The sequence below is a fragment of the Euprymna scolopes genome, chromosome 8 (genome assembly GCF_053919585.1).
Source record: "Euprymna scolopes isolate OS-2025 chromosome 8, ASM5391958v1, whole genome shotgun sequence".
NCBI lineage: Eukaryota > Metazoa > Mollusca > Cephalopoda > Sepiida > Sepiolidae > Euprymna > Euprymna scolopes.
This window is the reverse complement of record NC_136489.1, coordinates 150711902-150730209: the sequence shown is the minus strand read 5'-3', so window position 1 is coordinate 150730209 and position 18308 is coordinate 150711902. Positions and strand designations below refer to the sequence as shown.

The following is an 18308-nucleotide window of genomic DNA, read 5'->3' as shown; positions in this document are numbered from 1 at the left end:
GGTCCTCTCGTGACGACGACCGGTTCTACGCATGCGCCAGATAACATCATGACCTGATTTACTTTAAATAGTTGAAAAACTGACTAAATTTTATTTACGTCACGTTAGCTTAGTTGATTCGTTATCTAAACGTTTTTGGTTCGAATCGTGGTGTGAGATGTCTTCTTTTATTTTTTTAAATTTAAATATTGAACCAGTGTTATTTAAGCCATTTTTCACGTAACGTTCGTTTTTCTGTGTTTTTTTTTTACCACCCCTGACCACACACCCAAAAACACCCAGGTACCCACTGATTTTTTAAATTTTAATATCGAAACAGGCTTATTTAAGCCATTTCTTTTTTGTTTTTTCGATTTTTAGATTTAACATCGTTTGTTTGCCTTACGTTAGGTTTTTTTGTGTTTTTTTTTTCGATGTTTTGATTACCCCCTCCCCCACTGCTTAAATTTTAACGTTGTTTTCCTTTTTTACTTCGCTTATAACAAACAAACCTGGTCATTGACCTCATTTGCTGAATAGCTATTGCTCTACGACTTCCGTGCGCGCACCTGTCAATTTGGTTCTTACTTAAATAAATTCAAACATCTTTCAGTAACTCATTCTGGCTGGCCGATTTTATTTTCAAACTTCGCCTCAGGTTCGATCCTACCAACTTTTACCCCCCCCCCCGGTTTCTTTTTTATTTAACAGCACACACACCTCCAAACACCCGGGAAACGCCGGATACCCCCTCTAGTTATAATATAATTCCAACACATTTTTTAATTACACACACCACCCATGCGAATTACGAAACAGCGGCTTAATTTTGTTAATTATCCCCCCCCCCCACAACGACGGCTAAATTATTATTATTATTATTATTATTATTATTTCACTCTTCCTTTTTCATATTCTTGATATGCATGAAAAATGTCGGTACTTGTCCAGAAGTCGACATAATTAAAAAACAAAAATACAAAAATAAAAAATAAAAAAATTGTATGATTGATGTATGTAGTCATGTTCCAAAAATCACGTAAATTGATCAAGTACTTTTTTTCTTTTTAACTAAGAAAATTTAATTTTATAACGAAGCTTGACTGTTGTCTTGATCGGCCATATTGTTGTAAGTATTTGGGGTCTCAAAAAGGAGACAACTCAATTCCAACTAACGAGATTTTAAAATCAGTCTTGTAATGGCTACGATTTATTATTAATTGCCAAAAGTCGTTAAAAAAATGGTACATGTACAGTTTAATCAAGGCATTACAAAATGAAAATATCGAAAAAAGTTTAAATTGTACGTATTTGTTATGGAATGAAGTTCTCCGAAAAAGAATTTCACTTAATTTCATCAAGTAGTTTTTATTTTACAGCAAAAAAAAAAAACAACAAAACAATTTGTTATGATACCGAGCAAAAGGTTCGATTTTTAGGAAGAAAAGCTAGTAATAAAGATGGGGAGGAGGGAGTGTCGGCGCTTTAACTGGAGTTATCTCCCGTGTCGTGTTAAAAATTCAAACAAATTAAAAAAAAAAAACCAAGATGACTGCCTTCAACGTGCTGTTATAAAAACGTGTTTTTCCGCTGTAAAAAACAAAAAACAAAAACAAATAAAAAAAACAAAAAAAACTACTCGATCAAATTAAGTTAAATTTTTTTCGATCTTCAGTTCAAAATGGATACGTACTATATCACATTTTTTTCGATATTTTCATTTTTTAATGTCTTCATTAAACTGTACAAGTACCTAAAAAATATTTACTGTATATATATATATATATATATATATATATATATATATATATATATATATATATAACTACTCGTCAATTTAGGTGATTTTGGGAATATGACATTTACGTTCCGTGACGTATCAAAGATTTTTCTGTATTTTTATTTATTTATTTTGAATTTTTAGTTGAACTCTTGATAAGAATAAAAATTTTATTACTAAATTAAAGCTGAATTAAAAATAATAATACTTTTCTACATCCCATTCCAAAATAAAATTACGAAACGACGGCTAAATTAAAAATGTTACACTTCTAGTCAGAACCGGAAGTTATAACTTCTCCGAGAAGATTATTTTTCGTGTTGATTGACAACATTGACCGTATCAATATTGGTGCGAAGTTTCTTTTCTCAAGTTTTCCTTTCATAAACTATGACATGGAAGGACAGATTAAAAAAATTACTGGGCGTTGCTTTAAGGATACCCCCATTGTTTGTAATGGATGCCATACTGAATCGGCAGACGTCTTCAGGTCTTTGGTTTCTGTTCAACTTTGCCGATGGCCTGTACACCTGGGCACTCCATGTTCTAACAGTATTGTTTGGGATTTCAGGTAAACAATTTTGTCGTTTTTTAAAGACAAACATTTGGCGGCAGGTTTATCTGCTTTTTATGTATTTTTTATTAGTAATTTCGTGGTTTTATTGCTTAGGTACTTATAAAGATTGAACCCCATAGTTGTCTGTATTGGTTCCGTAAACAGTTACAACAACCGAAGGCGACTACACAAAATGAAAGCCGGGTTCATAATATTAACTGGGTTCTTTAGAATTCAACCCAATAAAAAACAAACAAACAAAAAACAACAATCATGCAGGAAAAATGTTTATCACGGAACGAAGATTCCAAAAATAACTTTAATTCATCAAGTAGTTTTATTTTGGTATTTTTTTACGACCTGCCCCAGAAACACTTCCAACCTCCCCATGTTAAGAACGGCTTTCTGAGTTGGGTGTTTATTCCGAAAGCCGTTCTTTGCATGGAGGTTGGGGATGTTGGGACAGGTTGTAAAAAAAAAAAAAAAAAAAAAAAAAAAATTTATGAGTAAACGAAAAGACTGTCTACGTCGCCATCTTGAAGAAAGTGCAGATAAGTTCACAATAATTTAAACTTGCGAGATCACCTTCGTAATGCTACTGATTTCACAATTATCGTTTTTAAATTGTTTAAAAATAATTTTCTTTATATGATAAAAATAAAACTACCTGATTAATTTACGTAATTTTTGGAATATGACATTTCCGGTGTGTGGTGTGACTGGTAACGGACATAGATTTTTCTGTATTTTTTTTTTTTTCGTTTAATTCGAAATAACCGGTACTTATGTACTTACCGTGCTAAAATAATAACGGTATTATTTAGAAACTCCTTAACATTTGGAAGGAGTTTTGTAATTATAACTAATTTTGGTTTGTTTTTCTATAACACATAAATTCGAAAAAGTTGTCAAAAAACAAATATAACAAATGTTATCAAAGGCAAGTTAAGTTACTTTTCTACCGGGAACCCTTTCTACCTAACTGGATAAGTTTTTAGTGTCTTTATTTAATGTAAAATGTATATTCGGTCCGAAAATCATAGTGTTTATCGATATATTTGAAAAAGACAAATGGCGGCGAGGTCTCTGAATAATAATACAAAAAATTGATATCGTAAAACTCGACTTTAACGTGAAAATACGATTTTAAAAATAGCACGGTACATAAGTGTATAAGCACCCAAGAACCGTATAAATTACAATGCAAACATGCAAATATATATCAGAAAATAAAGTTTAGTCATCTTTTGGCTATTGTACCGTTGTTTTTGGTTGTTGTACGTCAGTATTGGCATTCTCGAGGTAAGCACAGTTGATTAAATCAACTGTCGAACACGCTGTATTTATAAAATTTTTTTACCAACGTGTTTTAATGTCAAATATTGATCCAGTTGTTATAACGGAATGAAATGTTCAAATGTAAACCATTTTTAATCAAGATTATTTTTAAATACTAATAAAACTGTTAAAACTTATTTTTAAATACTATTTGATTGGCTAAAGTCTGTATTATCACCGCAAAGTCGAATGTAGAATCAGTATAATTTGTGTCCTTCGTTAGCACAGCCATTAACCTTAAGGGTGGTTTTTATTTTCTTGCTAAATTTTTTTTTTCGTCCGTTTTTGCGGTGGCATAGACTTTTAGCGAAATAAATAAATTTAAGGTTAACGATTAAAAAAAAAAAAAAAAAAAATTATTCATAGATTGACGGTTGTGCAGTATGGAGTACCTTGGGGTTGCCGGGTTGGGTGAAATGTGTCGGTAATGATTATTTTCTCAACTTTTTTTTTTTTTGTCATAGTTTAATCGTAGCCTTCGTTAAAAAAAAAAAAAAAAAAATGCGCTTGCGCGTACACAAATGGCTACCACTGATAGCAAAGAATTACATTGTTAAATATCTGGAAAACTACTGGTTTGCGGCAAATTTTAATGCAGTATTCGTTTTCAGCACACTCGAAAACCCATTAAATTCGTTATTCTATAAAAGTGGTTGTCGTTAAAGTGGAAATTAAGTAAAAAGTTACCAAAAAGGAGTAAATTCCCCCCCCCCCCATGGTAAATGTTACCTTACTCTACAATAGAACACCGACCACTCTAATTTTTTTTTTTTTTTTTAGGAAGTATTCGCTGACAACGAATTTGATAATCAAACCTGTCGCAAATTTACCGTTTGCATAGTATGAATCCCTGGACCCTGGAACTATTTTACGCCATTTCACCGCCTTCAGTAGCGTTTTCTTATAGTGAAGTGACTTATCACATCGCGGAGGAATCTTTAGATATTTGAAATAAGTTTTAAAAAAAATGGTTTATTTTTGTGTGTGTGTGTGTGTGTTACGTAGTTTTAATGCTTAAAAAAAATTATTTTTCACGAGTGGTTTACAAAAACATGTTTTTCGTTCTCTTTTTGGGGGGTATTCAATAGAACTTCAACTTGTGTAGTTTAACGGGCGCTTCTGCAGTTTAAGTAACCGTTTTTCCATAAGGCGCCGACATTTAACGAGTAGGAAAGCGTGTAACATTTCACAAAAATTCTGTTTACATTGAGGGGGCGGGAATGGTGGCGGCGCCCGCCCTCCTCTGCATGCTTGGTCGTCTTGACCCTGTCTTGCCAGGACCAAGTATGTGGGGACGAGAATGTGGTAGATGCAAGTGCCCCAGCCCTACACTTTAAACTCCAGCAAGTCATAACAAAAAAAGGTGCTAATGCAGAGAGTGATCCGCGCTATTTTTTTAAATCGAATTTCCACTTTTAATTTAAGTATTTTTTTTTTTTTTTTTTTTTTTTTAATTCAATTGTAAGGTTAAAGTACAGAATAGGTACAAAACACCCTCCACTCCTTTTTAATAACGTTATAAACCACTGTTTGTAGGCCTTTATGGTCTACTACAGGTGAGGAAATATCACGTAACGACAAATTGCCGAAAGAAATTATCGTATTTTTAATTTTTTTTATTTTTTTATTACATTTTAACCCCAAACAAGGCACATTGTCACTTCGATGTAGGGGGGGGGGCTACTATCTGGGACATAAGCTACAGGGGTACTATATGGGGAGTTGGGTAGCAAGATGTCTGTTTACGTTACACTTGAACTTCTGCATGTCAGTACAATTGAGGAAACAGGAAACTGGAAGGGAATTCCAAAGTCTAGCGGTTCTGGGGAAGAAACTACTGGAGTAGAAGGCTCTCTTGCATCTAGGGAGCTCTATTGTGAAGGGGTGGGATTTAGCTGCTTGTCGGGGGGGTATTTACGTCGAGGAGAGGTACAAGTGATTGCAGTTCGTCAGAGCATTCACCGTTAAAGTACTTGTAGAACAGGCAGAGGGATGCAATATTTCATTGATGGGACAGAGGCTGAAGCTTAGATGACGGTTCAGGACCTATCAGGTTGGCGAATCTCTTTTGTACCTTGTCTAGGAGCGAGAGACTAGTAGCAGATGCACCAGCCCAAATATAACAACATGGGCGAATGATGTCCTTATAGAGGTACAGGATACTTTTGGGCATTAGTAGCTTTCTAGCACGGTAGAGAGAACCTACCTTCTTCGCAGCAGTCCTGGCAATGCTCTTAATGTAATTTCTCCAACTCGTGTATTGCCAGGACCGCTGCGAAGGTGGGTTCTCTCTACCGTGCTAGAAAGCTACTAACGCCCGAAAGTATCCTGTACCTCTATAAACCCACCATTCGCCAATGTATGGAGTATTGTTGTCATATTTGGGCTGGTGCAGCTGCTACTAGTCTCTCGCTCCTGGACAAGAGAATCGCCAACCTAATTGGTCCTGAACTGTCTTCTAAGCTTCAGCCTCTGTCCCATCAACGAAATATTGCATCCCTCTGCCTGTTCTACAAGTACTTTAATGGTGAATGCTCTGACGAACTGCAAGCACTTGTACCCCCTCAACGTAAATACCCCCGACAGACCCGACAAGCAACTAAATCCCACCCCTTCACAGTAGAGGTCCCTAGATGTAAGAGAGCCTTCTACTCCAGTAGTTTCTTCCCCAGAACTGCAAGACTTTGGAACTCCCTTCTGAGACCCTGCTTCCCCAACTGTACTGACATGCAGAAGTTCAAGTGTAACATAAACCAACATCTTGCTGCCCAACTCCCTACATAGTACCCCTGTAGCTTATGTCCCTGATAGTAGCCCCCTACTTCAAAGTGGTAATCTGCCTTGTTTGGGGTGAAAATGTTGTAAAATGTTTACTGTAAATGTTAGGCCGAGGAGTTTGAAAGATGTACTTTCAGATAGTCTTTGGCCATTGCTATTAGTGGTAGAGATGGTTTTTTGTAATTATTGAAGGAAACCAGTTTAGTCTTGGTAGCATTGAATGTGACCATCCATTTTTGTCCCCATTCCACTACAGATTGGAGGTCATCCTCTAGTGTTTCTGCCATTTCTTTAAATGTGTTCATTTGTTTTCCTGTCGTGTCTGTTATAGAGCGTGGTGTCATCAGCATATATACCCATCTCAGACAATTTTGTCAGGGAGGTCATTTATGAATATTAGGAATAATAAAGGTCCAAGGATAGACCCTTGAGGCACTCCTGCATTTATATCATTGTTTAGATGTACGACTGTCGAGGACAACCTGGATTTTTCTCTTATCTCAGAAGGATTTAATTATGTTAAGTATTCTTCCAGTGATACTATATATGATTTTCCTGAGAAGACCTTCATGCCATACACTATTAAAAAAGCCTTAGATATATCTAGAGCTACTGCTCTCCCCTCCCCTCCCCTCCTTTGTCCAGTGAATGGTATATACGTTCAGAGATTACAGTGAGGATGTCTGCTGTGGAACGGGCTTTCCTAAATCCATATTGTTGGTCAGTTTGAAGTTTAGCATCTGTAAGGTGATGGACTAGAGCTTGGTTAATTATGGACTCAAATATTTTGGTAAAAAGTGGGAGGAGGCTAATGGGGCGATAATTTGATGGGTCAGTTCTTTTGCCAGAATTCTTGAATACTGGTACTACAGAAGCAGTTTTCCAACAGCCCGAGAAGCACGAGTCATTAAGGCATTTGTTGTAGAGTTTGGAGAGAACTGGAGCTACTTCAGCTGAGCACTTTTTTAATAGCACAGCTGGGATGAGATCAGGTCCACATGCTTTTGAAGTGTCAAGGTTTTTTATGATAGCATGCATCTGAGAAGGGGTGATTTTCAGATCGTCTAGTGTGGTGTCTGTCCGCAAAGGAAAGTCAGGGAGGAGGTGGTTAGCAGGGTCCAGTGTGGAGTTTGAGGCAAACCGACTGGCAAGCATGTTAGCCTTCTCGGTTGCTGAGTGAACAACCTTGTGATTGTTGGCTAGTGGGGGAATTGTTGATTGCCCATTATTTACTACACTGTTGTAGATGTTGCAGAAGTCACGGGTTCCTAATTTCTGTGCTTCGATGCGTTTTTTGGTTGATTCAGTAAATTTTTTCTTAGCTGTCGCTATTTCTTTCTTACAGTTACTTCTGGCTTCTATATAGTTTTGTCTGTTTGAACTGGACTTATGTTGGTTAAATCTGCGGTACACATACTGCCTTTGTGCAATGGCAGCTGCACAAGTAGAAGTAAACCATTGGGGAGAGTGGAGCTTGCTATAAAATTTCCACGTGGGAACATGTGCTTCAATTGCCGTTTTGAACCATTCAGTGGTCTCATTTGCGCACTGTTCAGATATTTCGCCATGGCGCATCTTTGAGATCCCTGATGGCTTCCCAGTTACCCTTTTTATAATACCTCATTGTTTTGAGCACTGGCTCTTCAGTTTTGGCTCTAGAGTTTAGGACGATTTCAACCATTATCACTGCATGATCAGCGTTCCCACGTGGGCTATAGGCATTTGTAACACAATCATCGGGAACTGTTGTCAGAAACAGATCTAGAAGTGATGCATGTTCTTGTTGGTCTGGGAAACGGGTTGGAAACGTAACCATCTGTGATAGGGAATGAGATATGACATAAATGCAGAAGCTATGTGTTGTGCTACCAGCTGTGTCTGTAAGTAGAAAATCCAAGCCGGTTGCTGTGGTGGACATCGAAGTCACCAAATACATGCACTTCTGCGTTAGTGTCGAGGGAGAGTGCTGTATCTATGCTGTCAGAGACTTTGTTTACAGTAGTACAGGGCACAGTCCTGGGTCGAGGGAGAGCGGTAGAGAAAATGCATAGCTATTTATCAATTTTCTTTTTTGGTATCGATTCTTCAAAGCGTTTCCTATTTAATTGTATATGAGCAATATTGAGTTCACTAAAAGAAAATGAATTTATTTTTCAAAGATTTAAAAGTAGTGTTTTTCATAAAAATATTGAAAATATATTTTTTGGTGCTTATGCACTCTTTAAAATAGTATTTTCAAGTTAAAGTTTTACGATATTTTTTTTTTTTTTAAATTGTTAGATGAAAGTACAGAATAGTTATAAAACACCCTCCTCTCCCCATATTAAGAATGGCTTTCTAAATATTATTTCAGCACGGTTCAGTAAGTGCGTAAGTACCTATCTTTTTGCTAATCTGCAAGAATTACCATATTCAATGAATTTCACAGCTCAAAACAATGGATGAAAAATTGAACACATTCAAAACTCGAATTTTTAACCTTAAAATCTGATACGTGTGCACGTCTTCTTTTAACTACAATCCTCACCCTCCCCAAAATACAATATATTTTGTTCAGTTTTGGCTGATTATTTTAGGCATATTTGTAACCACAAATAAAGAGGGGAGTTTTGTAGGCAAAATATATATCTCGATTATGAAAAAAAGTACACCGTTATAAAGTTTATTCTTCACTTAATATTCGGTCAAAATTTTGTATTGATTAGATAATTACTTGAATTTTATTTTTAAAGAGACTCCAACAAAAATATACTTACTCCCAACTTCCGTTTTGGCCGTGCCTATATTAAATATATTGGTCAATGTGCGCTGCTTGGCCTACCAAATACCTACCTTTTAGAATGTTGACTTTTTAAGAATACACAGGGGTACTCCCGTCTGCTACGAACGAATATTGTCTTTAAATTTATCGACGTATTTTTTAATTTTTTTTTTTTTTTTTTTTAGTATTAATGCATTCAGTGTGCAATGTTATTTTCTAGTATTTTGTATTGTCCGCCATGTTTGTTAATGAAAAGAAGTTGTTCATGGAGCATGTGCAAATGTTGTTTGAGTTTTGCAGCAGACGTGTACTACTCTTACTGAATACCTGTAATTGAAGAAAGTCTCCCTCAAAAAAAAAAAAAAATCAACCAGTTTGCTCTGTTTTTCATTTTTAAATAAAGATATGCAAAGTGTCACTTTTTATGGGTATTACCCCTAACTTCCTTATGTTAAGAACGGCTTTCAGAATAAACACCCCCAACCTCCCCAATAAACAGCCTTTGCAGGTAAGTCTTCAGTGGGACAGCCAGGCCACATTGACCCCATTTTTTTTCGTTTCTTTCGTGTTTAGAAAGTGTTTTTTCTTTCCGTTTGCATATGCACACAACCTGCAGTTTCCCTTAGCTGCTAAAGCTAAAACAATATGGCTGCCAGGCAAAACTACTACAGGAAAACATGGGATGATGAAGTTATACCTTTAGAACTAGTTGTCAGGGATAAATTTAAAGGTGATATTCATTCGTAGCGGGCCAGATTACCCCTATATCTTAAGTCAACATTCTAAAGGTACGTCTTTAGTTGAACAAAAGCAACACACATTTACCAATATATTAGCACAAGAAGTGTTGAAACTGGGATAGTTTTCATGCAATGAAGTGTTTCTGTATGGTTTCGTGTTTACTTTCATGCTTGGTGGCTTCTGTTCCGTATTAATGATCTTCCAAATCACATCCTTACATCATTCGTAGACATTTTTGCTGACGACACTACCATCTATGGTAGCACATCTAAGACAGTAAACGACCAAGTTCTCTCCGATTCTCTCTCCTCTGATCTTGATCACGTTGTACAATGGGGAAAGGAGTGGCTGGTTACTTTTAATGCATCTAAAACCAAGCTTCTATCTTTACATCATCAATGTTCTGATCCCCAATTAAATTAAATCAATTAAAATGAATGGCTCTCGTCTTGGGGAGGCCTCAAGTTTTGACAGGCTTCTGGGCTTGACCTTTACTCCTGATCTTAAATGGAATAGGTACATCAAATCTGTTGCCAAGGCCACTGGAAAAATGGTCGGATCCTTCTATCGATCCAGTAGATATCTCACTGCTGATGCAATTCTCTATCTATATAAGAGCCAGATACGTCCAAGGATGGAATACTGTTGCCACATATGGGCAGGAGCTGTTAGAAAAGACTTGTCCTGCCTTGATAGGGTTCAAAATAGACTTCGTGGCCTGGTGGGAGATGTCCTTTTCTCTTCCCTGCAACCTCTATCTCACAGAAGAGATGTTGCGAGTTTGTCTCTGCTTTATCGTTATTTTCATGGAAAGTGTTCGACTGAGCTTCAATCTATGGTCCCCCCCCTTCGCCAAACTTTCACAAGAAACACTAGACTAGCTGAAAACATCAATAATTTTCCACACTCTTTATCTGTGCCTAAACCTAAACATAGATTCCATGATCAAAGCTTCTTTCTTAGAACTGCACGCCTGTGGAATTGTCTTCCATTTTCCTGCTTTCCAGCTGTCTATGATATGGTTGTCTTCAAGTCCAACGTGAACAAGTTTCTGATGAATCGTTCCACTTAAGTTACCGAACTTCCATTACTATCGATTACTATATTGTCCTTTTGACTACTCTACACTCTTTAACCCTTATCCTTGAGTGGCCTATCGGCCTTGATAAGTGGTGACACCTATGTAAAAAAAAAAAAAAAAAAAAAAAATTTTTATCAACTGTATACATTTCTACCATCTTTGTTTTGGGAGCGCAATTGTTAGATTGCAAAATTTTTTTTTTTTTTTTTAAATATTATGAGGAATCTTTTTGAGTTAAAATCTATTGAGAAATACCGAGGCTACCGAGAGTAAAGGCCGGTGAACATGACAGCGTGACGTCGTTACCAGACCAACGTGTAGGTATATGGTGCTTAAAGTTTGTGTTCAACCACGTGACCATGCTAATAGCCATAAAAAGTATTTTTCATTGCCCCTTACGTAATGTCTGTGGTAGGTAGTTCAAACATACATGTATTTTTTTTTCTAAAGAGAAAGAACAATTCTCCATTTGGATAATTATATAATTGCAATAATTGCACATTGGGATAATTTTAATCTAACAAATATAGCAGTAAGTGAACTTGTTTTTGAAACTTTCTTGCATGTCTATCGAAGCAAATCGAATATTCCACTTTATTTTTTTAAACTGCAAAACAAACAATTTTATATGAGAATATTTTTCAGTCCGTTCTTTTAATAATAAAAACTTTTCATTGAGTATTTTCAAATATTTCTTCCTCTTGGTGACCTCGGAAATACATGTTAAATATGTGAACATTAGATAAAACAAACAAGTTATCCAAAATGGCCACCAATTTCGGCCATATTGGATAACTTTCCTGGTGCTAGTGCATTGTATGAAACAGAAGTCGGTAATTGTGTAGATTATGAACAGAATTTCTCATAAATATCCGCTCAAGCTCAATTGGCAGCTGACATCGTCATTGGAATATGCCAAGTGTCCTTAAAAAACGTATCGAAACCAAATTTTCTAAATAATAAATTCAATTTTTACAATATTTTTGTTTATTAAATTGTTAGATGACGGTACAGAAGAGTTACAAAGTACCTTTCCCACGTTAAGAATTGCTTTCTAAATGTTATTTCAGCACAGTAACATAGATGTGCAATAATCCCCCATCCCTCTCCCACATTGTTAGTCCAGCCATACCTGACGTTTAGGAGAAACCTGGTTCGTAATATGCGGCAGTAATGACATCCGGGTTGTATAATGCATGAGTACCTGGATACCTCCATTTTATTTCAAGAGATGATGGATACCCCCTATAAGAGTAGCTGCATATAATTGTGAAGCAAGGGTTGCGCAATCTCAATCACACCTCCTGAATTGGCACTGCTGGAGTCTAGTGGCAAAGAGCAGTCCAGGACTACTGGAAACAATGCCGAGATAAACGGAGAGCATATGCAGCACCTGGATTTCCTAGAATTTTAGTACTGACCCGGCTCAACGTTGCTTAACTTTGGTGATCTAGCGGAAACCGGTGTGTCAATGTGATTGTGTCACTTTCTCTAATGTTAACATATTTGAAGTGCGTATTTCTCAATAGATTTTAACTCCGTTTTCTTGTAAAATAATACTTAAAGCAAAACAAAGTTTTTAATACCTACACAGAATTTTTATTTTATTTTTTTTTTCTCAGTAAACTCATGATTTAGTGACTTAGCCCATTTTTTTCTACTTTGCAATCTGATGAAGAGGCACGTGTGTGAATGCCAAGATATACATTTTTTTTTATTTATAAAACATTTTGGTGATTTCTGTATCACTTTAGAACTCTAGTCTATAACCTTCTTAAAGTGAGACGGTTATATAAGTAAAAGCCTTAATATTTTGATGAGAAGCAAGAGTTGATCCGGCTTCATTTACATCTTCACCCCAAACAAGGCACTTTGATGTAAAGGTGGGGAGGGGGGGGGGCTAATATCAGCGACATGAATTGCAGGGATACTATGTAGGGAGTTGAGCAGCTAGATGTCTATTCACGTTACACTTGAACTTCTGCATGTCAGTACAGTTGGGGAAGCAGGAAACTGGAAGGAATTCCAAAGTTTAGCAGTTCTGAGGAAAAAAAAACTTAAAGTAGGCTTTCTCTATTGTGTAGGGGTGGGATTTTGCTGTTTGTCGAGGGGGTTTGTCAGAGCATCCACCATTAAAATACTTGTAAAACAGGCAGAGGGACGCAACATTTCACTGATGGGACAGAGGTTGGAACTTAGATTCTAGGGAATATCAAATTCACAAGCAGTCTCCAGTCGCCTTTTTGTTTCCCATTCCCGACCAAAATTCTGCATTGGTGGAGTTTTGGTTATTTTGGAATATTCCAGGTATGAGTGTGTCTAAGTTCATTTTATGTTTGTTTCACATTTGTGAGTTGCTTGATGTGACATCTGCCATAAGTATGGGTGCTTCATGTGTTACCAAGAGATATTGTTTTTTAACAGCATTTTATTGTGAAATGTATGCAAAAATAAACTTATTTTAATGTGTTGTTGAAAAAAAAACTACTATGATTTAAAAAAAACAACTTTTCTATGCTTTTTAATATAGATGGCTCTATTCACTTGAATATTTTTTTTTTCAAGATGCGTTAAAGTACCTCATAAAACTTGGTACGTTTTAGTGTTATACTGAACACTGCCATGCTTATTTGACTAAATGTGCATACTCCATGTGTCACACTGAGCACATTTTCTCCATGTTTTTTCAAACTTATCAGATGTACAAAAAAAAAAAAAGCCCCAAAAGTGTCCTATTTCACCTCGGCTTACCTGTTGTAAAAAGAAAAGAAACTGCTATTGTTAACGATTTTCGGTGCTTATGCACTTTTGTCACCATGCTATTTTTAAATAGTTCTTTTATTTATTTATTTTTTTTTTTCCAGGTTAAATTCAAGTTTCACAATATCCTTTTTTAATTCTTAGGTGGAAGCACAGAATAGTTACAAAGCACCCTCCCCATGTTAAGAATAGCTTTCAAAATATTTTTTCAGCACAGTAACAAAAGCGCATAAGTACCCAATTTTCAACAGAGAACAAGAGTCAAAATGAAAAAAAAAAAAAACTAAAACAAATAAGGAACCAGGTTGCCAACATCTATGAGTGAATGGGAGTCAGTGGAAAGAACTGGATTTGAACCTTGCACATCCAGATTGTCAGTCTGTCATTAAATACTAAGCTACTGTTGCAGCTGCCTCTTTTTTTTTCTTTTTTCTTTTTTTGATATTTTTCCATTGGATTACAAAAAAAAAAGAAAATTACAAAAAAAGCCTTTCATTGGAAGGCTATCTCTTTCTATTATGATGGTGCAAAAATAATGTCGTTTTTGACGTTCAACTATTATATATATATATATATATATATGTAAGAACATTATTTTTTCACCAACCTAATAAAATAGCAAAGTCACTACAAACGAATGTATTTGAGGTTTTTCATTTTTATTTTTAGGAGTTCTTCCCGAGCGAGTCCAATTTGTCCTTTTTTTTTTTTTTTTTTTTTTAACATTATCAAGGCCAAGAGGCCACTCAAGGATAAGGGTTAAAGAGTGTACATTAGAAATTGGACAATATAGTAATCATTAGTAATGAAAATTTGGTAAATTTGATAAATTATATGGAACGGCTCAAGAACTTATTTACGTTAGACTTAAAGACAACCATATTGTAGTCAGCCGGAAAGCAGGAAAACAGAAGACAATTCCACAGGCGTGCAGTTCTAAGAAAGAAGCTCTGTTCATGGAATCTACGTTTAGGTTTAGGCACAGATAAAGAGTGGGGGGAATTTTTGATAATGTTTACAGCTAGACGAGTGTTTCTTGTGAAAGTTTGGCGAGGGGGGACCATAGATTGAAGCTCAGTCGAACACTTTCCATGAAAATAAGGATACATCAGAGACAAACTCGCAACATCTCTTCTGTGAGATAGAGGTTGCAAGGAAGAGAAAAGGACATCTCCTACGAGGCTACGAAGTCTATTTTGAACTCTATCAAAGCAGGACAAGTCCTTTTAGTGCGTTTTGCTGCCTATTTGACTGACTTTGATCTTCTCGGGGAAAACACAAGTTGCTGAATACAAAGATTGCATAAAAGAATTTAGTCTGAGAGATCCTGAAAGGGTTTGGGTTTGATAAAACTCTTGAGATTGATGGTTAGTTCTAAAAATTGTAGTTCAAGCTCTCTCACATCTTTATATCCTTTGTTAGTTGTTTGATTTAACTCTGTTTAAGAATGCGTCTATTCCATATTACTTTACTAGACGATTCTGTAGTTATTTTGCAAGAGCAAAGATTGGTGGGGATAGGATTAGTAATTTTCGGCTGTTAATGATGTTAAATACAGAGTTTAAAACTAGTGAGGAAAAAAAGTGAATTTTGGAAAGTAGATGCTAAGAAAGCCTTTCCAACTTTGAAAAGCATGCATTTTCCCAAGAAGGATGCACACAGTTTGCTCAGAGGGGAGTACCTCCTTTTACCGCGAGTGTTGATGAATGCTGACGTTTTTACATCTGAAAGGAAGCCTCTCTTGCATTCTGCTGTTGTCTTGAAAGGCATATTCAATTATAGTGAGATAGAATTGAATGGCTTGGTTTGACAAATGCTTAAGTTTGCTCAATCCTGGTTATGGATGTTTGGATTAAGATGTTTCAATAACAAAGAGGTATCTTAGACCTGGCTTAGACAATAACAAAGAGGTATCTTTAGATCAGTGAAAAACCTTATTTAACTTGACGGATTCATTTGTTTGCAGTTGGTGCGATTATGAAATTTAGTCTAAATCACGCGTTCCTCTCTTGTCCTATCATGCTGTCGTTAATGATCCAAAGCTTTATGGTCTGCATGCTTAATGTGATGCTTTTTGAACTAGAACATATGTCTGTAGCAATGTGGTTCTAACTATGGATAAGGAAAAACGTTATTTTGAACCTACGAGCAGTTGTGAAAGGAAGTAGTATGGTTGACGTGTATGAAAGTGTTTTACAAGAACCTTTACTTTTATCATGCTTGCATCTTCAAATCTTGCATAAACGTGTGCATTAAAGCTGAGAAGCTAAAAGCTCTCTTCCTTTGATGAAAGGTGAGTGAGAACTGCACAATTGTGTAGAGTGAGATCAGCTAGACTTGAAGGGTATTTGGACGTGCCTTAAGCAAAAGAATTGAAGGGTATTTGGACGTTGCCTTAAGCAAACATGGATCATGATCCACTTGAGTGAGCACTAGGATAATTATTTTTAGTTTATTAGCATGTACATGGTTTTATTGAGATATGCTTTTCATTTGTCCCCTTTTTTCTCCCCATTTTGTTTTGATAATTTCCCAATCTTGCCCCCAATTAGGTGACGGATTACTTGATTTGCCAAAGATGTAGGTTACTCTTTGAAATTTTTGAAGTGTTTTAATAAAGCTTGATGTCTGCATCGACTTTTTTTGACTCCCAAATCTGCCTCATTTCTAGAAATGGGAAAGGGAGAGGTCTTTTTATGTCAGTGTATATGTTTTCATTTTGTCTATAGCATTTTTATTGCCAAAACTTCCCATGAAGATTTTTTTTTTTTTTTACAAAAGTCATCACTTACCAAGTCCTAGAAGCCTCTCAAGGAAAAGGATTAATGAGTTTACAGTAGTCAATGCAACAATATCGTAGTAATCGTTAGTAGTGGAAATTTGGTATATTCGATTATTACAGGGACGGCTCATCGAGAACTTGTTTACATTGGACTTGAAGACAATCAGATTGTACTCGGCTGGAAAGCAGGGAAACGAGTTCCACAGGCGTGCAGTTCTAAGAAAGAAACTTGGTTTATGGAATCTACATTTAGTTTTAGGCACAGATAAAGAGTGGGGGAAATTATTGATAATGTTTTCAACTAGACGAGTGTTTTTCATAAAAGTTTAGCAATAGGGGACCATAGATTGGAGCTCAGACGAGTACTTGCCATGAAAACAAGCCAATAACTATATGGTCCCCTGACTGATGCCTTGAATTTTAGGAGAAAAATAAAAATTAGCCCCAAAAGGTTTTTCACCCCTAAAATACCCTGGAGCTCTAGCCCCAAAATTTTCCAGGGTCAAATATTACGTTTCCAGATGTATATCCATGTGATATTGCTTTTGGGTAATTTTCATCAAAATCTAATGATCGGAAAAGATTCTATGTCCCCAAAAGTACTATTTTGGGCCCTTTTAACCCCCTGGAAGCGCAACCAGAATTTTTATCAAAAATCTGAGAATGTTACATTTCCTCCTTTTGGGTAGTTGTAATTTCATGCAAAATTTCAGAAAAATGTAATGAGTAGTTACTGAGAATTTTGGGGACGAATGTATGAGGGTGAATTCTAAGGTCCAAATCCGGCTGTTGGTGGAACAATAATGATAAAACAGAGACAGGCTCACAATGTCTCTTCTGTTGGAAAGAGGTTGCAGGGAAGAGAAAAGGGCATTCCTTACTAGGCTACAAAGTTGATTTTGAACTCTGTCAAGGCAGGATAAGCTACTTCTATTTGATGATTTGATGTAAGTGTTCCATTTCTGTAAGTAAAGGTCAAACCCAGAAGCTTGTCAAAACATGGAGCCTTCCAAGACGAGTCATTCATTTCAATTGATGACAGTGTTGATGTAAAGATAGCTTGGTTTTAGATGCATCGATTAGATGGATTAACCAGCCACCCCTTTCCCCATTACACCATGTACTCAACATCAGAGGAGAGAGAATGTTGCATATATAATGTGTGTATATGTGGGGTGGGTGGATTAAGTAGTCATAGTCATGATATGAATTCTGTTGGTGAATGACGTATGAATGTTCAAGTATAAATGAACTATTTTATTGAATGATGGTCAGAAATAAAACTTGAAAGTAAAATTGCTCAGTAATAGTGTTTTTTTTTTTTTGTTTTTTTTTCTTAGATGAAGATTGATAATTCATATTATTTGGATTATTTAGACTATTGTTCTCATCTTGAGTGTTATTTGCAAAATGTTTTCTCCGACCTTCTTCAGGTGTATCTTGTTAGACTCTGGAATCTTTCTGTTAAATTCAGTAATCTACACATAATTTGAAACAGAACCTTTTATTTAATACACATGGTTAGCATGTTCTCCATTCCATCAAGTTCTAAGCAATTGAGTATCGTCTGCACTGAGGATTGAACCTTCAACATCTAGAAAAGTGTAACTTGCAACTGAATTTTACCAAGTACTTTATCCATTACACAAGAATCCTTATCAGTGATCTAATATATCCATCCATCCAGAGCGGCCGTAGCTGAGATTGAACTCGCTACACGAGTTTGCAGTGTAATTCAAATCTTGTCGGTAG

General features: G+C 36.0%; 1 protein-coding gene across 1 annotated transcript in view; it reads left to right on the top strand.

Moving 5' to 3' along the window:
- The first annotated feature begins 2024 nt into the window (after nucleotides 1–2024).
- Nucleotides 2025–18308, top strand: part of LOC145283833 (protein TRC8 homolog) — a 47172-nt gene continuing 30888 nt past the window's right edge. The window contains exon 1 of the mRNA XM_080132930.1: nucleotides 2025–2330. Within this exon, the coding sequence (XP_079989056.1) occupies nucleotides 2150–2330 (181 nt within the window). The 5' untranslated portion in view covers nucleotides 2025–2149. The remainder of the gene's footprint in view (nucleotides 2331–18308) is intronic.